This window comes from Talpa occidentalis, unplaced genomic scaffold, assembly GCF_014898055.3.
Source record: "Talpa occidentalis isolate TD23 unplaced genomic scaffold, MPIMG_talOcc4v2.1 talOcc4.13, whole genome shotgun sequence".
In the NCBI taxonomy this organism is placed as follows: Eukaryota; Metazoa; Chordata; class Mammalia; order Eulipotyphla; family Talpidae; genus Talpa; species Talpa occidentalis.
The window spans coordinates 92,984,271-93,006,126 of NW_023601322.1; the positions used below are offsets into that span (position 1 = coordinate 92,984,271).

A 21,856-nucleotide genomic window follows, 5' to 3' on the forward strand; every position below is an offset into this window, starting at 1 on the left:
CCTTTTAATGTTATAAACAGACTGAACAAATTTCTCCAGAAACCCCACTGGAGGTTTGTCTTGTTTTGTTTGGAATTTTACCCAATTATTTCCATGCTCATTTGTTTGAATAAATAGGCAAGGAGAAGAAATACATTTTTTGAAAAGGAAACAGCAATGACTTGAGACAGTAAATGAGGTAAATATTAAAGCTGTGGAACTTGTGCCAGTCTTCAAAATCAAAGGATCAAAGAACGTGACCTGTAAGAATTCCTTGAATAAATAAATAAAAACATGATATGGGATGAAGGAGGTACCATGATTAGATGAGAAAAGAACAACTTATTACCATAAGGAGTGCTAAAAACTGGCTGTATATTTGGGAAACAAACTCAGTCCATCTGTTACCTTAATATTTTCCCAAAGAAAATCAGATAGCATAGTGTTCAAACTCTTTTAAAAGGCATCCATCCAGAAACCACGAGAAGGCCAGCAATGGCGGATTAAGAAAATTACAGTATATTCTGCCACCATCAAAAACCATATTTCCAAAGAATTTAATAGGAGAAAATGCTCACAACTTTTAGAAAGCAAAAACCAAAACTATATAATGCAATATACATATGTCTATATACAAAATGACTGTAATGACAACGGGATACCAAACTGTGATCAGTAGTACATTCTGACTGTCAGTGATTTCTTTCTTTTTCTACTTACATTTTTCCAGATTTTTAAATTTTCTACCAGAAGGACATCGTATCTATAAGGTACTCCTTCAATGCACATGCTCCTGGAGCTGAAGCCTGGTTCTTCCTCTCCGGGATCAAGTGTGCTAAAACATCAGTCTCCATTTGCTGGGCTCACTTACTCCCCAAATGACCACACTCTGCTCCTGACCCGCCACATCTCCACCAGAACACACGTCGTCCAGGGCAGTAAACACCTCCTAAGGGTCACACAGTGCCCTTTCTTCTGGCAGTTATTGGACTGACCTTTGCTCTAACGCTAGACCCTGCTGATCGGCAACTACTCCAAATCCTCTCTTGGCTGCTGAGATGCTACTGGACTTACTGTAATTCACTGCCAAGGCACTGTAGAAAACCCAAAATTCAGACTCTACAAATTTCATTTTTCCCATCATACCACATTTTCTTCTCTGTATCAAAAACACACCTCTGTGCCTATATTCAAGAAACAGCTGCAATGTTTAATAGGACTGTCCACCTCTAACCATGCCGAAGACATTCATATTCAAATGTGTGTTTGGGCAAAACAATAAAGGTATGTGGGTGGCACTTTACTTAAATGTCACCCCTGCAAAATAAAGAAGGGACTAATCCCATAACACACCAGACAGAAATCAGATCAGCTATGCCGGTCGGTTTCTCGGGTGTCACTGTTTCACGTAGCCTCCCCCTGGAACACTCCAGTTACTAAATTTGTATAAAGACGACAAACAGACTGAGTCCCTCTTTTTTTCCTCCCATTTTCTAACGAGGAGTCCCTAATACCAGGGTCTAACGCCACACAAGATTTCTGGCAGCCTTAGTCTAAAATGCTACTTCCATCGAATTATTTATTTATTTTTTTACGAGGAGGTTATCACCTTTGTCCACCATTTAATAGAATGCTTTGACCTTTCCTATTTGGTATTACTTCAGTAATACCTCTGAACAGGAAAGTAGGCATGAGACTGAACTGTACCGGGGAAATAATGATAAACACATAAACTAGAGGGAAGAATTTAGGTTTTGACGACCTGTCATCCCAGTGGCTTAGCAATTCAAGTTCATCATTAAAAATACAATTAACAAAGTGTCTTCACATTAAAGGAAAAACAAGACAAGGGTTGATGGGAAATTTAAAAATCATGACTGTGCGTGGTGAACAGTCTACTTAGAAAAAAAGAAGTGAAAGATTTAGTCCTCAAAGAAGATTAGGTAGTCTGGGTAAAATACCAGTGAGATTTTTAATGCCATTTTTTTTTTTTTAATTTATACAAGAACTGAGGTATAGGCCAGAGGTGTGGGAGGGTGAGAGGATTCACCGGAGACAGAGCAGGGAGCAGAACAGGCAGACTGACTGAAATACACTGCTGAGGGGAGCAGCGGGCGAGACAGGGGAGGTCTGCTGCGCCATGTGGGTACCTCCCTGGCTGGCTGGGAATCGAACCCACGCTGCAGAGGCTGCGGACAGCCCCATAGCGCTGTGTTCAACCCACTGCACCACCAAGGAGGCCCAGATTCTTAGTGCTTTTAAGTTCTCTGCCATTCAGCCTTACGTGGCCTGCATTTACTTGAGCAAATATCTATCAATCATAAAGGCACCGGAGATCAATCTTAGTATTATATGAAATATTGTAAGACTAACTTCTCTTCAAAACACCTCTGGAAGTAAGCCTTGGAAAATGCCCTCCAGGAAATAAGTAAGAAACAAATTCAGCAAAGTAAAGACTCATTGGCTATCACTGCTAGTGCTTCTAAACATGCATCGATTTTATTATTAAACCTTATTTTCTTATATCCCTCTAGCATGACTTAAGCTCCCAAAAAGATTTTAGTGTTAGTTGGCAATCTTTATATGGCCCATAAAAATTTAGCTGTGAAGCTATACCCCTAAATCACATACATCATTGTAAACCAATGTTACCTCAATAAAGAAAAATAGATTAAATAAATGGATAACTACTTTGAACCAATGGGGGCAGAGGGGTAAGAGTTACTGAACGAATAACCCAAATAGTGATTTTGGATGGAGTGCACGCACCTCCAACATCCCATTTTTGTTTCATTATTTTTAAATGAAAGGACATGTAATGGCATCAGTTGACTTACTACTGAATGAGGGTCTCAATCTACAGCTTAAGCTGAGGCACTGAAGTTAGTTCTGCATCTCACCAATGGAGAGACCTGGGTAATGGTGTTGGATTAGGGCAAAGGAAGAGGCAAGACACAGCACAGATTTCGATACAGCTTTTCCTTGAATCCAGGAGTCTTTTTTCATTTGCTCTGTTAACTCACATATTCACAGCGGTGGCGCAAAGGGCCGAGAAAACTACCTTTGCTTGAAACCACAGGAACAGGAGAGGCGGGGGACGTGCTGGATGCCACACGCAGGCACACGCAGGACAGCAGTGGTGTCCCTTCCCTGCTGCTCTCCTAGGGACGGAATCCTCCACTTGAGCTCGCCTCCCGGCCAGAAGGACAAAAGGCAACATTTCCCAGCCACCCTAGGGCCTCACTTAAGCCACAGAGGTAAGTTCCAGCTGGGGAATGGGATGCGAGTAAAAGCGAAATGTGCAATTTCTTGTTTATGCCTCAGGAGGTTTCACTTTCCCCATCCTGCTGGCGGGAGGCGGGGCCTGGCAATGATTAACTCCCGGGATCATGCAGCAGCAGAAAAAGCAGGAAAGGTGTGACAATGACACCTGCATCCCCACTGAGGACCTGCGCACACCCAGTCCGTGTGAACTCACCGAACTCCCTTTCTGAGTCTCCGTCGCCAGCTCTGGGATCACCACCCATCCCGGTCTGCCCAGAACCTAGGGGACTTCAAGGATGTGGAGCTATCACTGGGAAAGTGTGCAAGTCCTGCCTCAACCAGAGTACACAGCTGGGAACCTCTATCCCGACAAAACCATCAGTGAACAGTTGTACTATATATCCTGCACCTTCCTCCACTACAGGCTTCGCTTTCTATCCAGAGACCGTTCAGAGGCAAAAAAAAAAAAAAAAAAAAAAAACCACAAGGCTGCCCCATCGTACAGGTAAGGAGACCAGGACGGAAGATGAAAAGCTAAGCCAGATCTAGCACCTCATGTACTGCAACAGTGCGTCCTGCCCATTTTCAACCCACTTTTATGCCACTATGTGAAAAGAGAAGAAAATATGGCTGAAAAATAAATATCGTAACTGTGGCCAAACCAGGGGAAAACTCAGTCTTCTTGCTGTGTGGTGTTAAATAGCCTGGATTTGAAACATTGATGATTCCGATGCCAGCGATGCCTTGAGTTCTGAAGTGAGTTATGATTGTCTACTTGCCGGTAAACTACTAAAAGCAAGGAAAGCACAGTGTGAAGTGGGGACATCTGGACTTGGGTTAGGGCAGGGGGAAGAGATAATTTAGAAATGGAGGCTGCTTGTGGGCTCATGCTGTCTCCCACACACAAGAAGGGGTGATCTGGCAACAGCTGAGCATCTCTAATAACCCCAAGGGCACTCTGGGTGGAAAACCTACTTTGGGAGAATAGTTCACTGGCTGTTGGCAGTGAATAAATACAGGTAACTCTTAGTTTCCCAAACAATGGTTTTGAATCATTTAGAAAAAGCATCTCGTGCGCAAATGCGCAGCTCAACTACAGAAATACAAGTGGAATATGGTGAATGCAAAGAAGAAACTAGGTTCCCATATCACAAATTGAACAGAATAAATTAATCCAAAGTTCCCCGTGTAAAAATTTTAGTCCAAATTTCTAGCACACCTAATTAAAAAAAAATTCCATTCAATATTCATATATTCATTGATGAATCCACAAATTTTGGTCTAATAACAAAATCATCTGAGAGACTGCTGGGAAATATTCTATTATTCCTACTACATTCCTTACATTAACATGGCACAGTAAGGAAAATAAGGTTACTACACAAGCAGCTCTTCAATTACATTCACAAAATATGGAAAGGGGCCCTCCCTGGTGGCCTAGGGCTAAGTCACAGTGCTGTCACCCCTACGTCCTGACCTCTATTCCCGGACACGGAGCTGACCTACATGGCACAGCAGACCTCTCCTGTCTCACCCGCTGCTCCCCTCAGCAGTGTATTCAGTCAATACACCTGTTCTGCTCCCCATTCTGTCTCTGGTGAATCCTCTCGCCCCCTGCATCTTTAGCCTGTAATCCAGCTCTTCCATGCAAACAAACAAACAAACAAACAAACGAAAAATACGGAAAGGATCAATAGTTACACCTTTCAAAAAGTTCAGTTTTGAGCACAAGAAAACCTTTTCCTGAAGGAGAGATAGCCAAGGAAGGTGCTGCTGGTCTGCAGTGTTCCAGGCCAGCCACGCTGACCACTTTCCTATACTACCTGTATCTGCTGTATCTCTTGTCTGACATCTGCAGTGCAGGTGGTGAAGCTGTAATGAGAAACTCAAAGCTCTTGGCTTATCAGTGATCGCTGGCCCAGACCCATCTGGGGCACCGTGCTGAGATCACCAGCGAGAAGGGAGGCAGTAAGGAGAAAATAGAGATGGAAAATGAGGATGGACATAGCAGACGGCCCGTTAGTGCCTTGTGCCTAACATGTATCCAACGAATGCTTCTGGTGGAGATTAAATTTAATAAAGTCCACCCTTGAAGTCAATGACCTAATGAATGGTTCTCAAAAAATGCTGATTCCAGGCTCTCTTCGCCAGAGAGGCTACCATGGAGCCTGGGGAGAAATTCCCAAATCTGCATTTTTAATAAGCAGCTGGAATTATTTTTCATTTTCTTAAATCATTGTTCATTGTATATTATTTGATTTCTTGCCTCATAATCCCTATAAATCTCCCACCACCACATCACCCATGACTCATCACCATGGTCCCTTGTGCTCTCCCAGCCCCTGTATTGACCCCTCTCGCTCTCCCTTGGCTGCTGTATGTCTCTGTATTCTGCAGCAGCTGGAGATTTTGATGCAATTCTACCACCGGACTGCCAGGCAAAGCTGAAACTTAAATCTTGCATGCGGTAAGAAAACGAGAGGTTAATGCAATGGGTATGTGAAGCTAAAATATGAAAACTGGAGTTAAAGTTCCGTTGTTCTAGGGATTCAGAAAAACATGAAGCCCAGCTCCAGATCCTGAAAGAACTCTGCATAAGTAAGTAAATAATCCCAAAATATTTTTAAACTGTCGTGATGCGAAACCCCTGCAATCTCTCAGCAGCATAAGAACACAGTTTTAGTGGTCTGTAAGAACATGTTCCTTTCAGTTTTCACGCCCTTTACTGTTACATGCTCAACCTCCCATTATCACTTAATTACACAAATTAGAATTATTTCAAAAATTGGCATACTGGTAAAGTACTATCAATATTACTTTAGATAATAAAAACAAATGTATTTTGAAATTTTGGATTTTTGAACATATGTCATGTTAGGGTCACCTAAATACTTTCTCAAGTAGCTCACATTTCAAATTGGTTAAGTTATGAAGATAGTACCATTGCACACAATCCTCTACTGAAGTTGCTGTGATAACAATAAATATTAAAATGTTTATGGCATGCACCTGTGGCTCTTCAAATCAGAAGCCTTTATGATTTACATCAACTTATGTCATTTCTCTGCCCCTCATTTTCTTTATTTTTTTTTAAAGGTTCATTGTATTTATTTATACAAGCACTGGGTGCAGTCAGAAATGCGGGAGGGTGAGAAGACCCACCAGAGCCAGAGCAGGGAGCAGAACAGGCAGACTGATGAAATACACTGCTGAGGGGAGCAACAGGCGCAGCAGGAGAGGTCTGTCGCACCATGTGGGACCCTCGCCGGCCAGGGATCAAACCGGTGCCGCAGAGGCTGTGGGCAGCCTTGCAGCCCAGGACTCAACTGCTGGGCCACCAGGGGAGACCCTGCCCCTCATTTTCTTCACCTGCAGCTGAGGATATCAAATTACATGCTGAGGAAGATTTCTTACAAGTCCCAAAAAGTGGGTGAGAAGGGGTTCTATGAGGCCAATATGATCGGGATCATGAAAACTGAAGATCGGATCAAAGAATGTGAATTAAAAAAATGAAAAAAAATAACCTCAGCTTCACCTCAATTTCAAAGTTATATGAGAGGGCCTCCCTGGTGGCGCAGTGGGTTGAGCGCCATGCTGTGAGGCTGTCTGCAGCCTCTGCAGCATGGGTTCGATCCCCGGCCCTCCAGGGAGAAACCCACATGGCACGGCACATCTCTCCTGACTCGCCCGCTGCTCCCCTCAGCAGTGTATTTCACTCAGTCTGCCTGTTCTGTTCCCCGCTCTGTCTCTGGTGAATCCTCTCACCCCCTCACACATCTGGCCTGTACCCCAGTTCTTGTATGCATAAATAAATAAATCTTAAAAAAATAAGTTATATGAGAGAGAATCTTTACTGAGATTTACATGGGGATGCTGTTAAAATGCTGCAAACCCTGATGTGGTATGTCTGGGGTGGGGATGGTTCTCCAGGGGCAGGTGCTTGAACTGCCTGGAGTGAGCAAGAATGTAGAGCAAAGACAAGGGGCAAAACAAAGAGCAAAAAAGCATGACTGATAACTTGATGAAAGCCAACACTAATAACCTGCTGGAGATCAAATTATTTTTCAGTCACACAAAAGACTATGGAAGGGCCTAGTGGATTTACTGTGTAACTTCCTAAGGGATTGTTAGTTGCTGCAGCCAGCGGCTTCCAACTCTGGGTGCATGTTCCTGGGGAGCCCCTAAAAGCAGAGGTCCTGAAAACCTGCCATCTTCAACCTAGGCCAACTAAGTCAGAATTTCTGAAAATGTGACTAGGTCTTAGCACATTTGGCTTTCTTGAATGGTCCCCAGATAATTTTAACATTAAAAACACTGGGTTACACTTATAGAAAGTTGTAGGGAAACACACAAAAGTAAACACCTAGTTATTTTGTTGTAGTTAATACGTGGAGGAGTTTGTATGTATCGGGGTATGTTTTAACTCCAGTAAGAATACCTGAATACATCTATATAACAATTAGTGAATCGGTTCTAATCCAGTATGTCTTATCAATCCCATAGAAGGATTCTCCAATGTCTCCACTGCCATATGTCACATAATAGACCAACCTTTAATTCTGGGGTTCACAAATCAAAATAGTCTATGAAAATCCTCCCTGGTAAACTTCTTAAGGCTTTATACTATAAAACATAATAAGTACTATCATAAATTTTGGTTACAAAAATTAACTGTGAAAGTGTTAACCAGAAAAGCATTTTGAAATCTGGACATACTTTTGTCCCTAAAATAATCAGAGATTTTTTCATCACATGAGAAAATTGAAAATTGGCTCTCAACTTTAGCATACGCATCAGGAGTCCCTGGACAGCCTGTTAAAGCAATGGCTTTGGGGACTACCTCCGTAGTCTCCAATTCTAGGAGATCTAGGAGGGGCCCAAAAATTTGCATCGTGAACAAATTCCCAGGGCATACGAATGCTGCTGGCCCAGAGACCATGTTGAGCATGGTCTGACAGAGATAGAGGCTTGCAATTTTAAAAATGCAATTTTTTTTTTGTTTATAAAGAAAGCAGTGACAATAAATCCCGTATGTTCTTTCTCACATATTTTAAAATTATATATATGTATGTAGGAGCCTATGCCTGTCTCCCACAGAATGAGTGCAGGTTTCTTCTCTGCAACTCCAGGAGGAGATTGGTACCAGTTCTCTCTCTGCGTCTACACCACGTGATCCCAACAGCAAACAACAAGGAAATTCTTTGTTGTGATGCTGATCTCATCCTTAAACAAACGAGAAAAAATTCATAAATCTTACAAGTGAGAAGGCACAAGGCTTTAAGTTTGGAGAGGTATTTACTTTCTTAGAAAAACTCTGAGGCTTGATTAAGTTTTAGAATCTCTCACGCTGATGTTTTAGAACTCTCTTTTATGGGGATTTTAATGAAAGGAATAGGGTAAGTGAAAGTAGGGACCATCCAGAGCCAATTTTCATTTCTTCCACAATGAGACAGATGTGGGGGACAGCGGTGCCCAATGCATATTACTTCCTTAGAGACACCTAAGGCTGTAAAAATGTACCAGGATCACAAGGCTAACAGAAGTGTCTCATCAATAAGATCCTTTCTTGGACCACCCTGGTGGCACAAGGGGATAACACCCCACTAGGAAGCAATCTGCAGCCTCTGCAGCATGAGTTCAAACCCCGGCCGGCCAGGGAGATACCCATATGGTGAGGCAGACCTCTCCTGTTTCGCCTGCTGCTCCCCTCAGCAGTGTATTTCAGTCAATCTGCCTGTTCTGCTCCCCACTCTGTCTCTGGTGGATCCTCTCACCCCCCGCATCTCTGGACTGTGCCGCAGTTTTTGTATGCATAAATGAATGGATCTTAAAAAAAAAAGACACAATGCATTTCCTGGATGATCCCATACTCACAGGTAAAACTGGAGCCTCCTAAGCATCGAGATTTACACCTGCTATTTGGTCCACTGAAGCAAGTCCAGAGAAGTCTTGTATGTCATTGCCACTGTTATTAGCCATGCAACACATGGTTCTTAAGGTATCTGGCATGATATGACACCAAATATCTTTTAAAATTATATTTTCTTTTAAAAAAAAATCAAGAGTCCCAATTTAAAAATGAAAGATAACCATGTTCAAACCCTGTCATTTGTAGAGAAAGGGACAATGTCTCGAGTGCCTGGTTGCCTAGCATCACACAGCTAACTCATGGTTACTAATTGGCAGAGCGGGAAGTCGCCCTCCTGGTTGCCCGGGTCCTAATCCAGTATCTCTCTCCTTCACCACATAGAGACGCCAAGGTTACGACTGCATCAGCCAGGTAACAGTCGACTTTTTCTTGAATCCCTGGGTAGGCCACAGTCTTTGAAAAGACCTAGTCGTTACCTTCTCAAACTTTCTTAATTACATTAAATTTTATACTAGAGTTAACAAAAATCACACTGGATTTGGGTCCGAAAGCAGAAGAGCCGTCTCATACAACAGGCTGCTGGTTGACTCCTCTGCCTGCTCCTCTACAGTCTCTAAATCAGAACCAGGGAACGTTCGGTGTTTCCTGATGGAGGAGAGAGGGAAAAAAGGACTCTATCCGGGCTGGAGTGTAGACATGTGCTGACATCAGAAGGTCCACGGGGGAGAGGGAATAATGAGCAAATTTCCGAAGTCACACCTTCCCCGTGGGCGTGATCTCCTGTCCTCCCAGTGCTTTCTCGTGATGACATACGTACTTAGAGCCAAACATAAATACACGATAAAAACTAAATCCATATAATTAACTGGCATTATTATCATTATTTCCTCTTATTAGCCCTACACACAATTAGTTGTGTCTGTACTCTCATTTATTAGAAGCCGTAGAGAAATTGAAAAAGAAAAAAAAAAAAAACCTATCAAGTCATTATAATTTTATAATAAAGCATTCGGAGGACTTATCTTAGGAACCTTCTATGACTCAAATCTTGGGTGTGCGCACGCGTGTAATGTGACTGAAATGACACAGGTTGATGTAAGTTGGGTGGCTTCCGTCGAGAACATTTAATTTAAATACAAATAAGGGAGCATTTCAAATTTGAATGACGTAGATTAGGAACAAAAGCATGAAATACATACAGAAAATTAAGGAACCTAAGACTTCCCTTGCAATCTTCTGAGACACCTCAGATGCGTTTCAATGTCTGATCTCTGCTCACATGTGGTGTTTGTCCTAGAGATCAGGGGGAACTAAGAGGAAAACTTCCCGCTCCGGGAGCCGGTCTGCTCAGAGGGAGAAGTAACATCATGACGCAGTAAAGGATCATCCATATATAGAGAAATGAAAGTCAAAGAAAAGTAAGAGACTGGGAAGCGCCACTCTGGGTGGGGACTAGAATGCCCAAACCCGAAGGGTGAGGCTTGGGAAGCACAAGACAGGGAGTTCTGGTGGGGAGACCCAGCAGACAGACGCCTGAGGATAAGTGGAACCTTACTGGGGAGTGGAAGGAAATCCCTGGGTGACCAGCCTGCAGCTGGGCAACGAAACGCCCTGCAAGCCAGCCGGAATGCCGACATTTGACGACCTGTGTGGAAACGAGTGGCCCAGTGAAAGGGGATCATGGAGGTGGCAGGTGGGTGGTAGGGGCAGCTGACAGGTAAAGAGGGGAGATCAAAGGCAAGGAAAGGGTGAGAGAGATACACCAGGAGCGGGGTCCTGGAGGCCTCTGCACACAGAGAGCAGCAGGCAGTGGAAACAGCAGAGTTTGCAAGGTCTCCAAGACGACGACCGTGGCGGAATTAGAAACCACACCAGACAGGGCGATCCAGGGGAGAGTGGCCTTCAAAATAACACCCAAGTGTGTAGCCGGAAGACTGATGCAAAGGGGGGTGCACTGTGAGCCTGGACCAGAAACTCTGAGGCCTTGAGAGAGCAGGAAAGAAGTTGGAGGTGGACTGAGAAATCTGTAGGTCATCTATGTGCAAATAAACATCCAATCCACGGGCATAAATAACTTCACCAGCGGAGTGAAACGGAAGAGAGAAGAGCAGAGATTTAGGGACAAAAGATGTTCTTCAGAAGGGCAGGAAAGGAAGCAGAAGGGTGGGTGACACCTCAGCCGGTGGGGAAAGAAGTCCTGGGGCTAAACTGGGGGCTGTTTGTTTGCAGGGCATTTCACTGGCGTCCAGGTTCCAGCCAGGCTGCCCAGGCGAGAGGCTCAAATGCCCCACGGGCTGCTGCGGTGACCTCGAAACGTTCCTTAGGAGATCTGCACCCCCACGGTATGGTCTGTAAGATATGAGTGTTATAGGACAGGGAGAGGGGCAGCCCAAACCCCGCAAACCTGCCTATTCTACATGGGATCTGCCATCCGCCGCATCAACACAAAACATAGGAGACTTTAATGGGAAGGAACTTTAATAAAACTAGGAAACAATACAGGAAAGGCAAAGAGTCTAGTTTCTAAATGAAGCACCCAAAGTTACCCGTCCCCTCGTGATTAAAAGTCCATCCATATGGGATCGGCCCAGAACAAGGCCCCAAAGTCTACCACAAGTCTAAAGCATCTTCCAGTGGGGACCCACAGAAAAGGGTCAGAAACAACCAGACAAGCCCGGAAGGAAAAGAGCAAAATCAACATCAAGATAAAAGCTGCCATGGTCACCTCCCACAGGTCTCACCCACATCTGTGTCACCCAGTCCACGACCAAAAGACAAGCGCAGTTTCTTCACGTGTCTCTAGGCTCCATGCGCCTCCTCCAGGTCTCCTGGCTCCATCCTGCTTCCTTCCTTCCTCAGTCTCTTCTGCAGCTTCTCCTCTTCCTGCTCAGCTCCACCCTCCCTTGGGTGGGGCAGAGAACCTCCCCCTTTCCTGGGGACCACCCTGTTGCATGAGGACTTGCTGGACAAGATGGGCGGGGGCAGAAGGAGGACAGAAGCATGGAAGGAATGGGTGAGAAATGTGCAAACTACCGAAAGGTTTCATGAAGGTGACCTTGAAGCGCTGTGCAAGGGAAAGCGTTTCTAAGATGAGATGAGAGACAGTGAAGGCAACATTTCCCATCCACAGTCTGACATGCGCCCCGACCAGGTAGGGTGTTCTCCGGTGGGGATGTTGAAAACCACAGGTGTGTGTTTGTTTTGATTCAACTCACTCTCACGTCAATATTATGATTTCCTGCTATGATACACCCGGCTCAGACAAAGCAGGGACAGGACACTGAAACAGTGTCCTCTCCTTGTGGGGTTTTTTCCCTGCTATTGTTCTTCCTTCCCCTCTCTCCACCTGTGCTTACTCCAGTTCCTCCTGCTCTTTCTAGCTCCCAGCTTCCCTTACTCTCACTGCAGTTCCGGCAAGACGCATTCTTACAAAGGCCTCCCAAGAATTTTCCAAATGAGGAGTAAACAGAGTCAGTGATCAGCATTCATTAATATTCCTTAAAATACTTTCACCCCTAACCTTATCCACAAATTTCATAGCTTCACCCCCCACCCCCTCAAGAGACAGGCAAACCTGTTTGACTAGTTTTTCCCCAAGCCCTGGCTCCACCAATTGGCTAGTGAGTACAGCAGAGTCACAGCTACAGCAGCACAAATGCAAAAGTTATGTAAAGCACAAGGTGGGGCCTTCTTGGTGAGGAGACCATGGCCAGGGACCTGGAGCAAGGTGCTCACCGCTGGGCTGGGAGCAATGGTCTCCAAGCAGGAAGGCATCCTACCCATGCACTCAGCCCAAGTACAAACCAAATTTCTCCTGTGGGGCCTCATCTCTCTGAATGGGGATATTATGATGAAGAAGAGGTGCAGAATCCCACGAATCCCACGAATCTTTAATGTTCCGTTTTCAAGTTTAAGATATCCTGGTAGATGTGACTACATTCAAAATGTGGTGGTGGGGTGTGTCCAGCTTTTGGTGGCGGTAGCCTGTGTTTGTTAAAGTCAACTGGAAAAATCTGAATGTGCAAATTAATAGGTTTATTTTTACTGAAAGATTTTCTTGGGTGTTGCTTTAAATAGCCAAGTCTTTAAGTACATTTGTTATAGAGCAGCCCTGATATTCCTGGCTGTGGGTCCTCACCCACGTGCTTAAAAGGGACTTATGAATACTCCACTACAGGCACACACAAAAGGTTACTAAAAGGTTTATTTACAAGGGAAAAGGAAAGAAGGAAAATGTACAACTCAGGGAGAAAACGGAAATTAAGTCTTTAATGCGTCCTACCTGATCTGCCGACCTGGAAACCCAAAGTCACTCTGGCAGAGAGCCAAAATGGGGAACCCCCTAACACATTTAAAGTGGAATTTGCTTTAAATTCCTTGTCTTTTTTTTTTTTACTATAAAATATTTCAAACATACAGGAAAGTAGAAAGATTTAAATAGCACCAATCCACTTCACTTTTGCCGGATTTTCTTCAAGTGTTTTGAAAGTTTTCAATTCTACAAGTATGATTCAATTTACACTGATGAATCTGGCATGATGCTGCAGAAAATACAGCTTATTTATACACTTACTTCTATTTTTGTTGTTATTTTAATTCATGGAAACACATTATTTCAACTTAAACATTTCACTCAGAGGAAAATCAGCACCACCAGCATCCCCTATTATTGCTTATTAAATTAAATAAATCAAAGTCCATGTAATCTCTGAAAAATTACGTCTTGGTGTCTTGAAAATATTCAGGTATTAAAATTCTCCTAAAAAGAATTTAGAAGTGCAAAATAATTTTACACATTATTTTGCATTAATCGGCTTCCAAAGTCAAACAAAGACTTTCCAAATGAATTATATTATAAATTTACTTAGTGAACTAGAATATCTGCAGATACATTTCTGTTACCTAAATCAAGTCAATGAAGACTGATGACACCTTCAAGATGAAACCAAAAATAGTGATTTTTTCCCCCCAATTACCAACAATTTAGATAAACAGTGCAAGGCTAAAAACAAAACACACAGCTTCCCTGGATTATTCCTATTACATACTCTTTCCATCTAATCCAAATGTTTTACTACACACATTTCCAGATAGAGCTGGAAATAACCTGAGCGATGCCACCTATCCTGTTACTCCTAAGTCCAAACAGCACTTCTGCTTTTACTCTGCACCCCTAAATGCCGACCTAGGGATGACACTTGTATCTAAGGCAATTCCAAATTGGCCTTTGTCACCTCTGAAAGGAGCACTGTGCTGGGAGTACAAAGTCGCAAGTTCAGTTGGTGAATGTTCAACTTGGAACTGTCAAAAGTCCTTCAGTGAAAATCACTTGCACAGAAGACTGTGCTTTGCAGGAACAGGGCCGTACACTATACAGCACATGAACACAACGCCAAAATTCAGGTATAAAATAGAGAGGCCCTGATAAGGAAATGTGCAGCTAGAGAATTTCAGGCGAAGGACATGATCAAAGATTGAAAACTACCTACCTACTGTACTTGAGTAAAAAGAGTGATCATCTAACTTCATTTTACTGGACAAATACTTATTACGTGTCTATCATTATAGACCAGATTAGCGGTGAATAACAAGTATGGAGCAAAACAGATATACTCATTTGTCTAAAAAAGAACAACAGATATCATTCATAACCAATTATTCACCAATGAACCTTATAACCAATGAATAAAAAAAAAATGCACTGTTGACGCGCAATCGTTGCAACAAGCAACAGGCAGCAGTTGATTTGTCCCAAACCAGCTCACAGATACAAACCTTTTCTCAAAATGCCTTCTATTTACAAGGCAAACAATGTATATACATATTGATATATATCTAATTTTAAGACATATTTAAAATACATATTTAACATATCTATCCCCTTTTCTCTAAAATAAAAAAACCACTTCATCCAGATTGAGAAAATGCTAAGGAAAAAAAGCATTTGAAAGCATTACTATGCCTTCTCCTGGCTGTCTGCTCCTTTCAAAGTTTTCAACTGTATCCTGCAGGCTTCTTCCCCAAATGCCATAAATACGATCAGATTTTCATCTTAAATACATCTCTTCTAGTCACACTCCCTGAAAGCAAGTCTCTAGGAATCTTCTAGTCCTTTAATATGTGCCCTGGGCTTTCATAAAGACAGCCAGCATTTACCTCACACCAGCCAACCACTTCCCAGGCGCTGGGTCCTCAAAATCCCCCAACGAGAAGGTGCTCTGACCCTCCTTTTGTAGATGAGGATGGAGAGCTGAATCTTGAGTCCAAGGTCACAGAGCAAGTTGGGGTAAACCAGAACTACAGGATACCCCTCGCTTTAGTACCTTAACTCTCCTTTCATGAAATTTTTTCACCCTCAGCAACCAGAAAGCTCTCTCTCTCCTCTAGTTCTCCTCCTGCCTCTCTTTTTTGTACCTTCTCCTCCTTTATCACTCCCTACTTCTCCACCCAGCTCTTAAAAGTCTGCATCCCCCAGGTCTGTATTCCCCTCTTACTCTCTGTACCTGCCCTGGAAGACCTGTCGATTTCCTTTGTTTACAACTATCTATATGCTGAAAACTGCTAAATCATTTAACATTATTAGTCCATCCATCCACCCACCTACCCACCCATTCATCCATCCGTCCATCCATTTGCCTACCTATCTTGCCCAGCTCACAGGTTCTGTGTGGTGAACCAATGGGCACTCATCTCCACAGGGTTTTCTATAAACATTCACGTGCTATGAGGTCCAAAGCTGAACTTTTTCATCCTTGCACCTCAAACCTGCCTCGTCTCCTCCACGACCCACCTCACACCACCATCCAATTTGTTGTCTACCCCTACAGAGTCTACCACATTAACATTTGTATAATCAAGCTCTTTTCTCCATCATGCTATGGCCACCCACCGTGCTGTCAGTCAGGTCCTCAATCTCTCCTAATAAGCTTACCGGACACCCGCTAAACCGCTGTCTCTGATCCCTGCCTCGTGTTCCTCCAACCATTCCTTTAGACTGCAGTGAGAACTGTCATCTCTGTATCACTCCTTAATCACCAACAGAAAATGCTCCATAGTCCTCAGGATGGCAAGCAGTCCTCCATGATCTCGTCCCTGACTATACTAACTCAGCTTTTATGTCACCTTCTCTAGGTGCCCCATGCAGAATTGGCATTTGCAAATGCCTGCCAGGAGTATTCTGTGTCCATCTCCAGCTCAATACGTAAAGAGACTACAGTGCTGTATTGTAGTCACTGAAACTACCTTGTCTTCTCTTTCTCTACTTCTCTGAAACCCACAACACAACCTTCCAGGAACTCATAAGTCTGTATATCCAGAGCATAGGAGGACAGTGCTTTACTTTTTTTAAAATTTTTTTAAAGATTTATTTATTTATACAAGAACCAAGATACAGGCCAGCTGTGTGGGAGGGTGAGAGAATTCAACAGAGACAGAGTGGGGAACAGAACAGGCAGATTGACTGAAATACACTGCTGAGGGGAGCAGCGGGTGCGACAGGAGAGGTCTGCTGCACCATGTGGGTATCTCCCTGGCCAGTGGGGATCGAACCGGCACTGCAGAGGCTGCAGACAGCTTCACTGTGCTGCGCTCAACCACCTGCACCACCAGGGAGGCAGGCCTTTTACTACGCTTTTGAGAAATGTTTACTGAATGAAAGAATGAATATCTGTTCAATGCTTTAGATAAGAAGACAAGAGACTACTACTCTTTCTAACGCTAAATTAAACTGCTATATGCAAACTAATTTGATTGTGTCCTTCCTCCACAGGCTGGTATGCAAAATAATATTGAAATGATTGATCTGGCCTCAACTATGGCCACCAGGAATATCATGTCACACTTGTTATTTCTGGCTTCCAGAGTAAGGATATATCACCCATATTACATATGGCTAGAGTGTTTCCATGATAAAATAGCCTAGCATACATAGTCCTAAAAAAAAAAAAAATCTGGGCTCACCATAAAAAAATTCAACTTTTTTAAAGGACTGTTTCAATTTCTCAGGAGAGCAAGAAATAGCCAGAATATGTCTGAAATTAAGACACCATTCTAAAAATTTCATTTAAAAAATCTTCTAGGGCATCCCTGGTGGAGCAGGCATTAAAGACAGTGCTATCGAGCAATTGGCAGCCACTGCAGGACAAGTTCGAGTTTGATTCCCGATTCCTGGCTGGCCAGGGAGCTACCCACATGGTGCAGCAGACCTCTCCTGTCTTGCCCGCTGCTCCCCTCAGCAGTGTATCTCAGTAGATCCTCCTGTTCTACTCCCCACTCTCTCTGGTGAATCCTCTTACCTTCCCCCACACACCTCTGGCCTGTACCCCAGTTCTTGTACTCATAAATAAATCTTTAAAAAAATAAAATAAAAATTATTCCAATTAAAAAAACATATCAAGGCCCCCTCCTAAGATATCAAGGCCTAAGAGCCTCGGCCATTCAGCTCACAATCCAGCCCAGAAATAAAGCTTGAGGACAGTACAAATCTGTCACAAAGTCCACAGGCTTAATACCAGGGCAATAACCCACATAATTTCAGAGGGAAAAAAAAAAGACAAGAGATAATATAGCAGCAGGGCCCGCTTACAGCCTGACGGTAGGAGAAAGTGATAGCTGATAACAGACAGAAGACCCTGAAAAAACATAGGAAGAAGAATGGCACTTCTGTCCCCAGTCTAGTATTTCACCCGGCCAGGCTGAGACCATTTATTATGAACAAGAACAGCCCTACATACCTCAAGGAATGGCACCATTCAATTCTTTATGGATTCGTGTTCATAAAGACAAATCCACCCCCACAAATGATTTATATCCAGAGGATTCAGTAAAAGTGTAAGATTTATAAGTTGCTTCTTTCAGTGGCTATTTTTTTTTTAATTTCAGTAATTACATGTAGATGGTGTCAAATACATGCGATATCACGTAGTTTATAAACAATCAGAATGTCTTACACTCCTGATGCATTCCTCGGAAACCCAGTATAACTTAAACATTAGCATCAAATCAAGATTATGTGATATTTCAGATATATGAGTATTTTGAAAAGGCATTTGAAGACTGAGGGCATGGTTATTTCCTTCTATTGTCAGCAATAAGTAAATGGTAGTTACGTTACTTAACAAGGTACCATAAAATATTTTTAGTGATTTAAATTAAACATGAACTATCAGACCCTTTACACACACACACACAAAAAAAAAAAGTGACCAAAAAAATAAGTTTTGCTTATTTTTACTCCATTGGTTTACTTATTCTAATATGTGCACTGGGCTTTAATATAAAAAGGGTGGAGCTATGCAAATTTAGATTATAACAAGTTCAGCTCTCTACAACAGTATTATCCAAAAAAACTCGGTACAGTTTCTGCCCCGCTATGACCAAGCGTCTAACACACCACCAAATTTCTATGAAATGTCAGGGCACTAGGCTTTCCCCTAGTTTTTAAACACTGCCAAACACCAGGTCCCACAACACTAGAGGTCACCTTTACTTTGTGTGTGTCACACAAAATCAAGTAACGCTTGAAATTTTTAGAAGCGTGACACACAGATACATTCCTAAAACAAAATCCTAAACTAACAGGAGAGAGTTCCTACAGGAGAAAACTTAAGTCTGTTTTCCTGTGTAAGAAGAAAAACCACAGGGGCATTTACCATTTCATTCAATTAACACGGGCCTCCCTGGTGGCACAAGAGGTTAAGACACAACCTATGAAGCTAACCACAGCCACTGCAGCACAAGTTCGATCCCCGGCCAGGGAGATACCCACACGGCGCGGCAGACCTCTCCTGTCTCGCCCGCTGCTCCCCTCAGCAGTGTATTTTGTCAGTCTGCTTGTTCTGCTCCCCACTCTGTCTCTGGTGAATCCTCTTACTCCCAGCATGTCTAGCCTGTACCCCAGTTCTTGTATGTATAAATAAATAAATCTTTAATTCAATTAACACAGTTACTACATAATATGACTACTATATATATAATTATATATATCTATATGCATTTCTATTTATACAAATACATATTTCTGTATTATATATTTACTTCTATTTATAATTCTATATGATTACCCACATAAAAAAAAGCACTTCTATCCTTCCTTCAGACGGGAGATAGACGTCTTCTGGGGTTAATGGGACTAAAACACACCCATCCAGAGCGGAATTTAAAAAACACACAAACATGAAGTGATATAGACACCTCAGCACCCCCGGCACCCACCCAAACTGCCACACCTTCGCGTGATTAATCTGGAAAGATCTATTACACAAGGTGACAGCTCAGGGGACCAAAATTTTCTAGGGCTGTGGCTTTTCCACCTCAGTGTGGGGACCCTACAGAAATCAAGGCTCTCTCAGTCACTAACCCTGGCTCCTCCTGGAGGTGACTGTGGGGTTCCCCTGGTCTGGAAGGGCCCCCCACCCAGTCCCCTCTGCGGGGCCCTCTCAGCCAGGACGGGCACAGTTAACCCGCCGGCTTTCCCTGCAGCCTGCGGGGCCTTCCGAAGTTCCTCACCATCTCCCCGCCCGCGCCCCCCATGCTTTCAGATTACGGGAGCCGGTGTTACAGGTCCAGCGGGGGCCCTTTCTCAGAGGAAGTGCCGCGGAGCCCCGGGGTGCCGCACTGGAGTTGGCAAACGCTCAAGCAAACCAGCGAATTCACACAAATTCACCCAGATAGAGCGCCCTCGCCACCTCCAACTGTCCCGTCCCCGCCGCCCCGCACACACTTGCGCCCCGGCGCGGCCGGCCCCCCACACGCCCGCGCCGCGCCCGCGGGAAGCGCCCTCGTCCCGGCAGCGCGCCCTCCCCAAGCCCCCGCGCGCCTCCCCAAAGCCGGGCTCCCCACCGCGCGCGCGCGCCCCTCACCCCAGCGCACCCCGGGGCGGCGCGGGCAGGTGGGGTCCTGCGCGTAGAGAGGTCCCGGGGCGCTCCCCACCCCCAACGCGCCCAGCTCGCGCGGTCCCTCAGGGAGAGGACGCGGCGGGGGACACATGGAGGGGTCCCGACGCGGCGCCCCGGGGCTGGCTCCGACCTGGGGGCCCCGCGGCGCCCATCCTTCCGCGGTCGGGGGCGAGGTCCTCGGCGCCCCGCGCGCCTCCTCCGCCCGCCCCGCCGCCGCGGGCCCCTCACGCGGGCGCCATATGGGAGGCAAAGGCGCGCGGGCGCGGGCGATCGCGGCGGCCCGAAAGCTCCCCTCACACCCCCGCGGCCCCGAGCTCTCTCCCTACCCCCCTCACCCCCCAACTTCCTCAGCCCGGCCCCGGCCGCGCGTCCCGCTCCGGCCTCCCGCCCCGGGAGCGCCGCCATTCGCGCGCACGCACCTCGGGGCGCCCACAACGCCCCCCTCCGCCCCCGCCCCCCGCCCCCACCCCCCGCGCCGCGCCTCACCTCGGCTCCGGGCCGCGGCGCGAGGGCGAGTGTCCCCGCCGCGCAGCCGTATCCGGGGACCGCGGGCCGGGGAGGCGCCGGCTCAGGTGCCGCCGCCTGCGGAGCTTCGGGGGCGCGGGAGGCTGCGGAGTCGCGCGGGAGCTCAGGACGGGCTCGGGGCGCGCACCGGAGGGCCCGGCTTTAACCGTGCCCCCCTCGGCCCGCAGCGCGCCTGCTCCTCCGCGGCTCCCCGCGGGCGCCGGGCCCCCCAGCCGCGCCCCGCCCCGCCCCGCGCGCCAAGAGCGCGGCCCTTGCCTCCCGCGCCCGGCTCCGGGCTCGACGCGGGGCGCCCCGCGCTCAGGCGCGCCTCCCCGGCCGCGGTGGGGGCTGCGCCCGCCCGGCCCCTGGGGTGGGGTGCGCCCGGGGCGGGGGTGCCTCCTGCGGCGGGGTGCCCCCTGGGGCGGGGGTGCCGCCTGGGGCGCGCGCTCGCGGGCTGAGCCGGGGCCGCGTCCGGGACCCGCGAGCGCCCGGGTGGCTCTCGAGCGTCCCGCGGGGCCCGAGGAGAAAGCCTGGGGCGCCCGGGCCCCGCCCCCTGCGCCCCGCCAGCGCCCGCTCCGCCGCCCCGGCCCCGCCGTCCCCCCTCAGGCTCGCGCGCCCCCCCTGCCCAGCCTGCCCGACCTCCGGCGGCGCCGCCGTCCCGGGCCGCGGGAAAGTGGAGTTGCTCGGGGACCAGGACGGGGCGCAGACCTCGAGGCTCGCCACCTGCCGCGGGGCGCAGAGAGCGCTGCTCGCGCGCGCTCGGGGAAGCCGGGAAAAGTCACGGGGCGGCCGCGCGCGGGGCCATCCCGCCTCCCCGCCGGCGCTGAAAGGGCCGTTTATGCTCGGCCGGTGGCGTCTGTGGCCACTTGATCCCGACGGGGCCGCGTTTGCCAGCGGCCGAGCCTGGCCAAGCCCGGGGACGCGCGCCTCGGCTCCCCACGCGCGCGGGGCGGCCTCCCTGCGGGGCGACCCCGGAGAGCCCCTGGGGACCCCGCCGTGGGAGCGCGCGCCTCAGTTTCCAATAAACGCGCACGACCTGAGTGGATTTGTTTCCGCTGCAGTTTTCGGAAGAGAAAAGTCGAGTCGGGCATCAACTCCAGAGGCTGAGGTGCCGCTGCCGCCCTGGAGCGTTTTACGGGTAGACGCGGGAAAAGAAAAATTGCCAAGTCAGCCGTTCTCGCCTCCCTCCAAACCCGTTTTCCAAAATAGGTTGGAACTTTTTGCCCTTAAGGGAGAGGAAATTATGGTTCTCTGTCTAATAAATGCGGGGTCTGACGTACCTAATATTTAAGAATATTCAGCCAAGAAAGAGACTTTCAAATGCCAATTAAAAAAAAAAAAAACC

At 46.5% G+C, this 21,856-nt stretch overlaps 1 protein-coding gene across 4 annotated transcripts in view; it reads right to left on the reverse strand.

Moving 5' to 3' along the window:
- UGT8 (UDP glycosyltransferase 8) overlaps positions 1-21,638 on the reverse strand; it is a 60,649-nt gene extending 39,011 nt beyond the window's left edge. The window contains exon 1 of one of the 4 annotated variants that reach the window (XM_037508257.2): positions 21,548-21,638. In XM_037508257.2, coding sequence (XP_037364154.1) covers positions 21,548-21,602 — 55 coding nt within the window. In that variant the 5' untranslated portion in view covers positions 21,603-21,638. Of the gene's footprint in view, positions 1-20,493; positions 20,526-21,150; positions 21,179-21,219; positions 21,240-21,547 lie in introns of those variants that run through there. The other 3 variants (XM_054694542.1, XM_037508259.2, XM_037508258.2) reach the window with 3 other exon arrangements.
- Between the last annotated feature and the right edge of the window lie 218 nt (positions 21,639-21,856).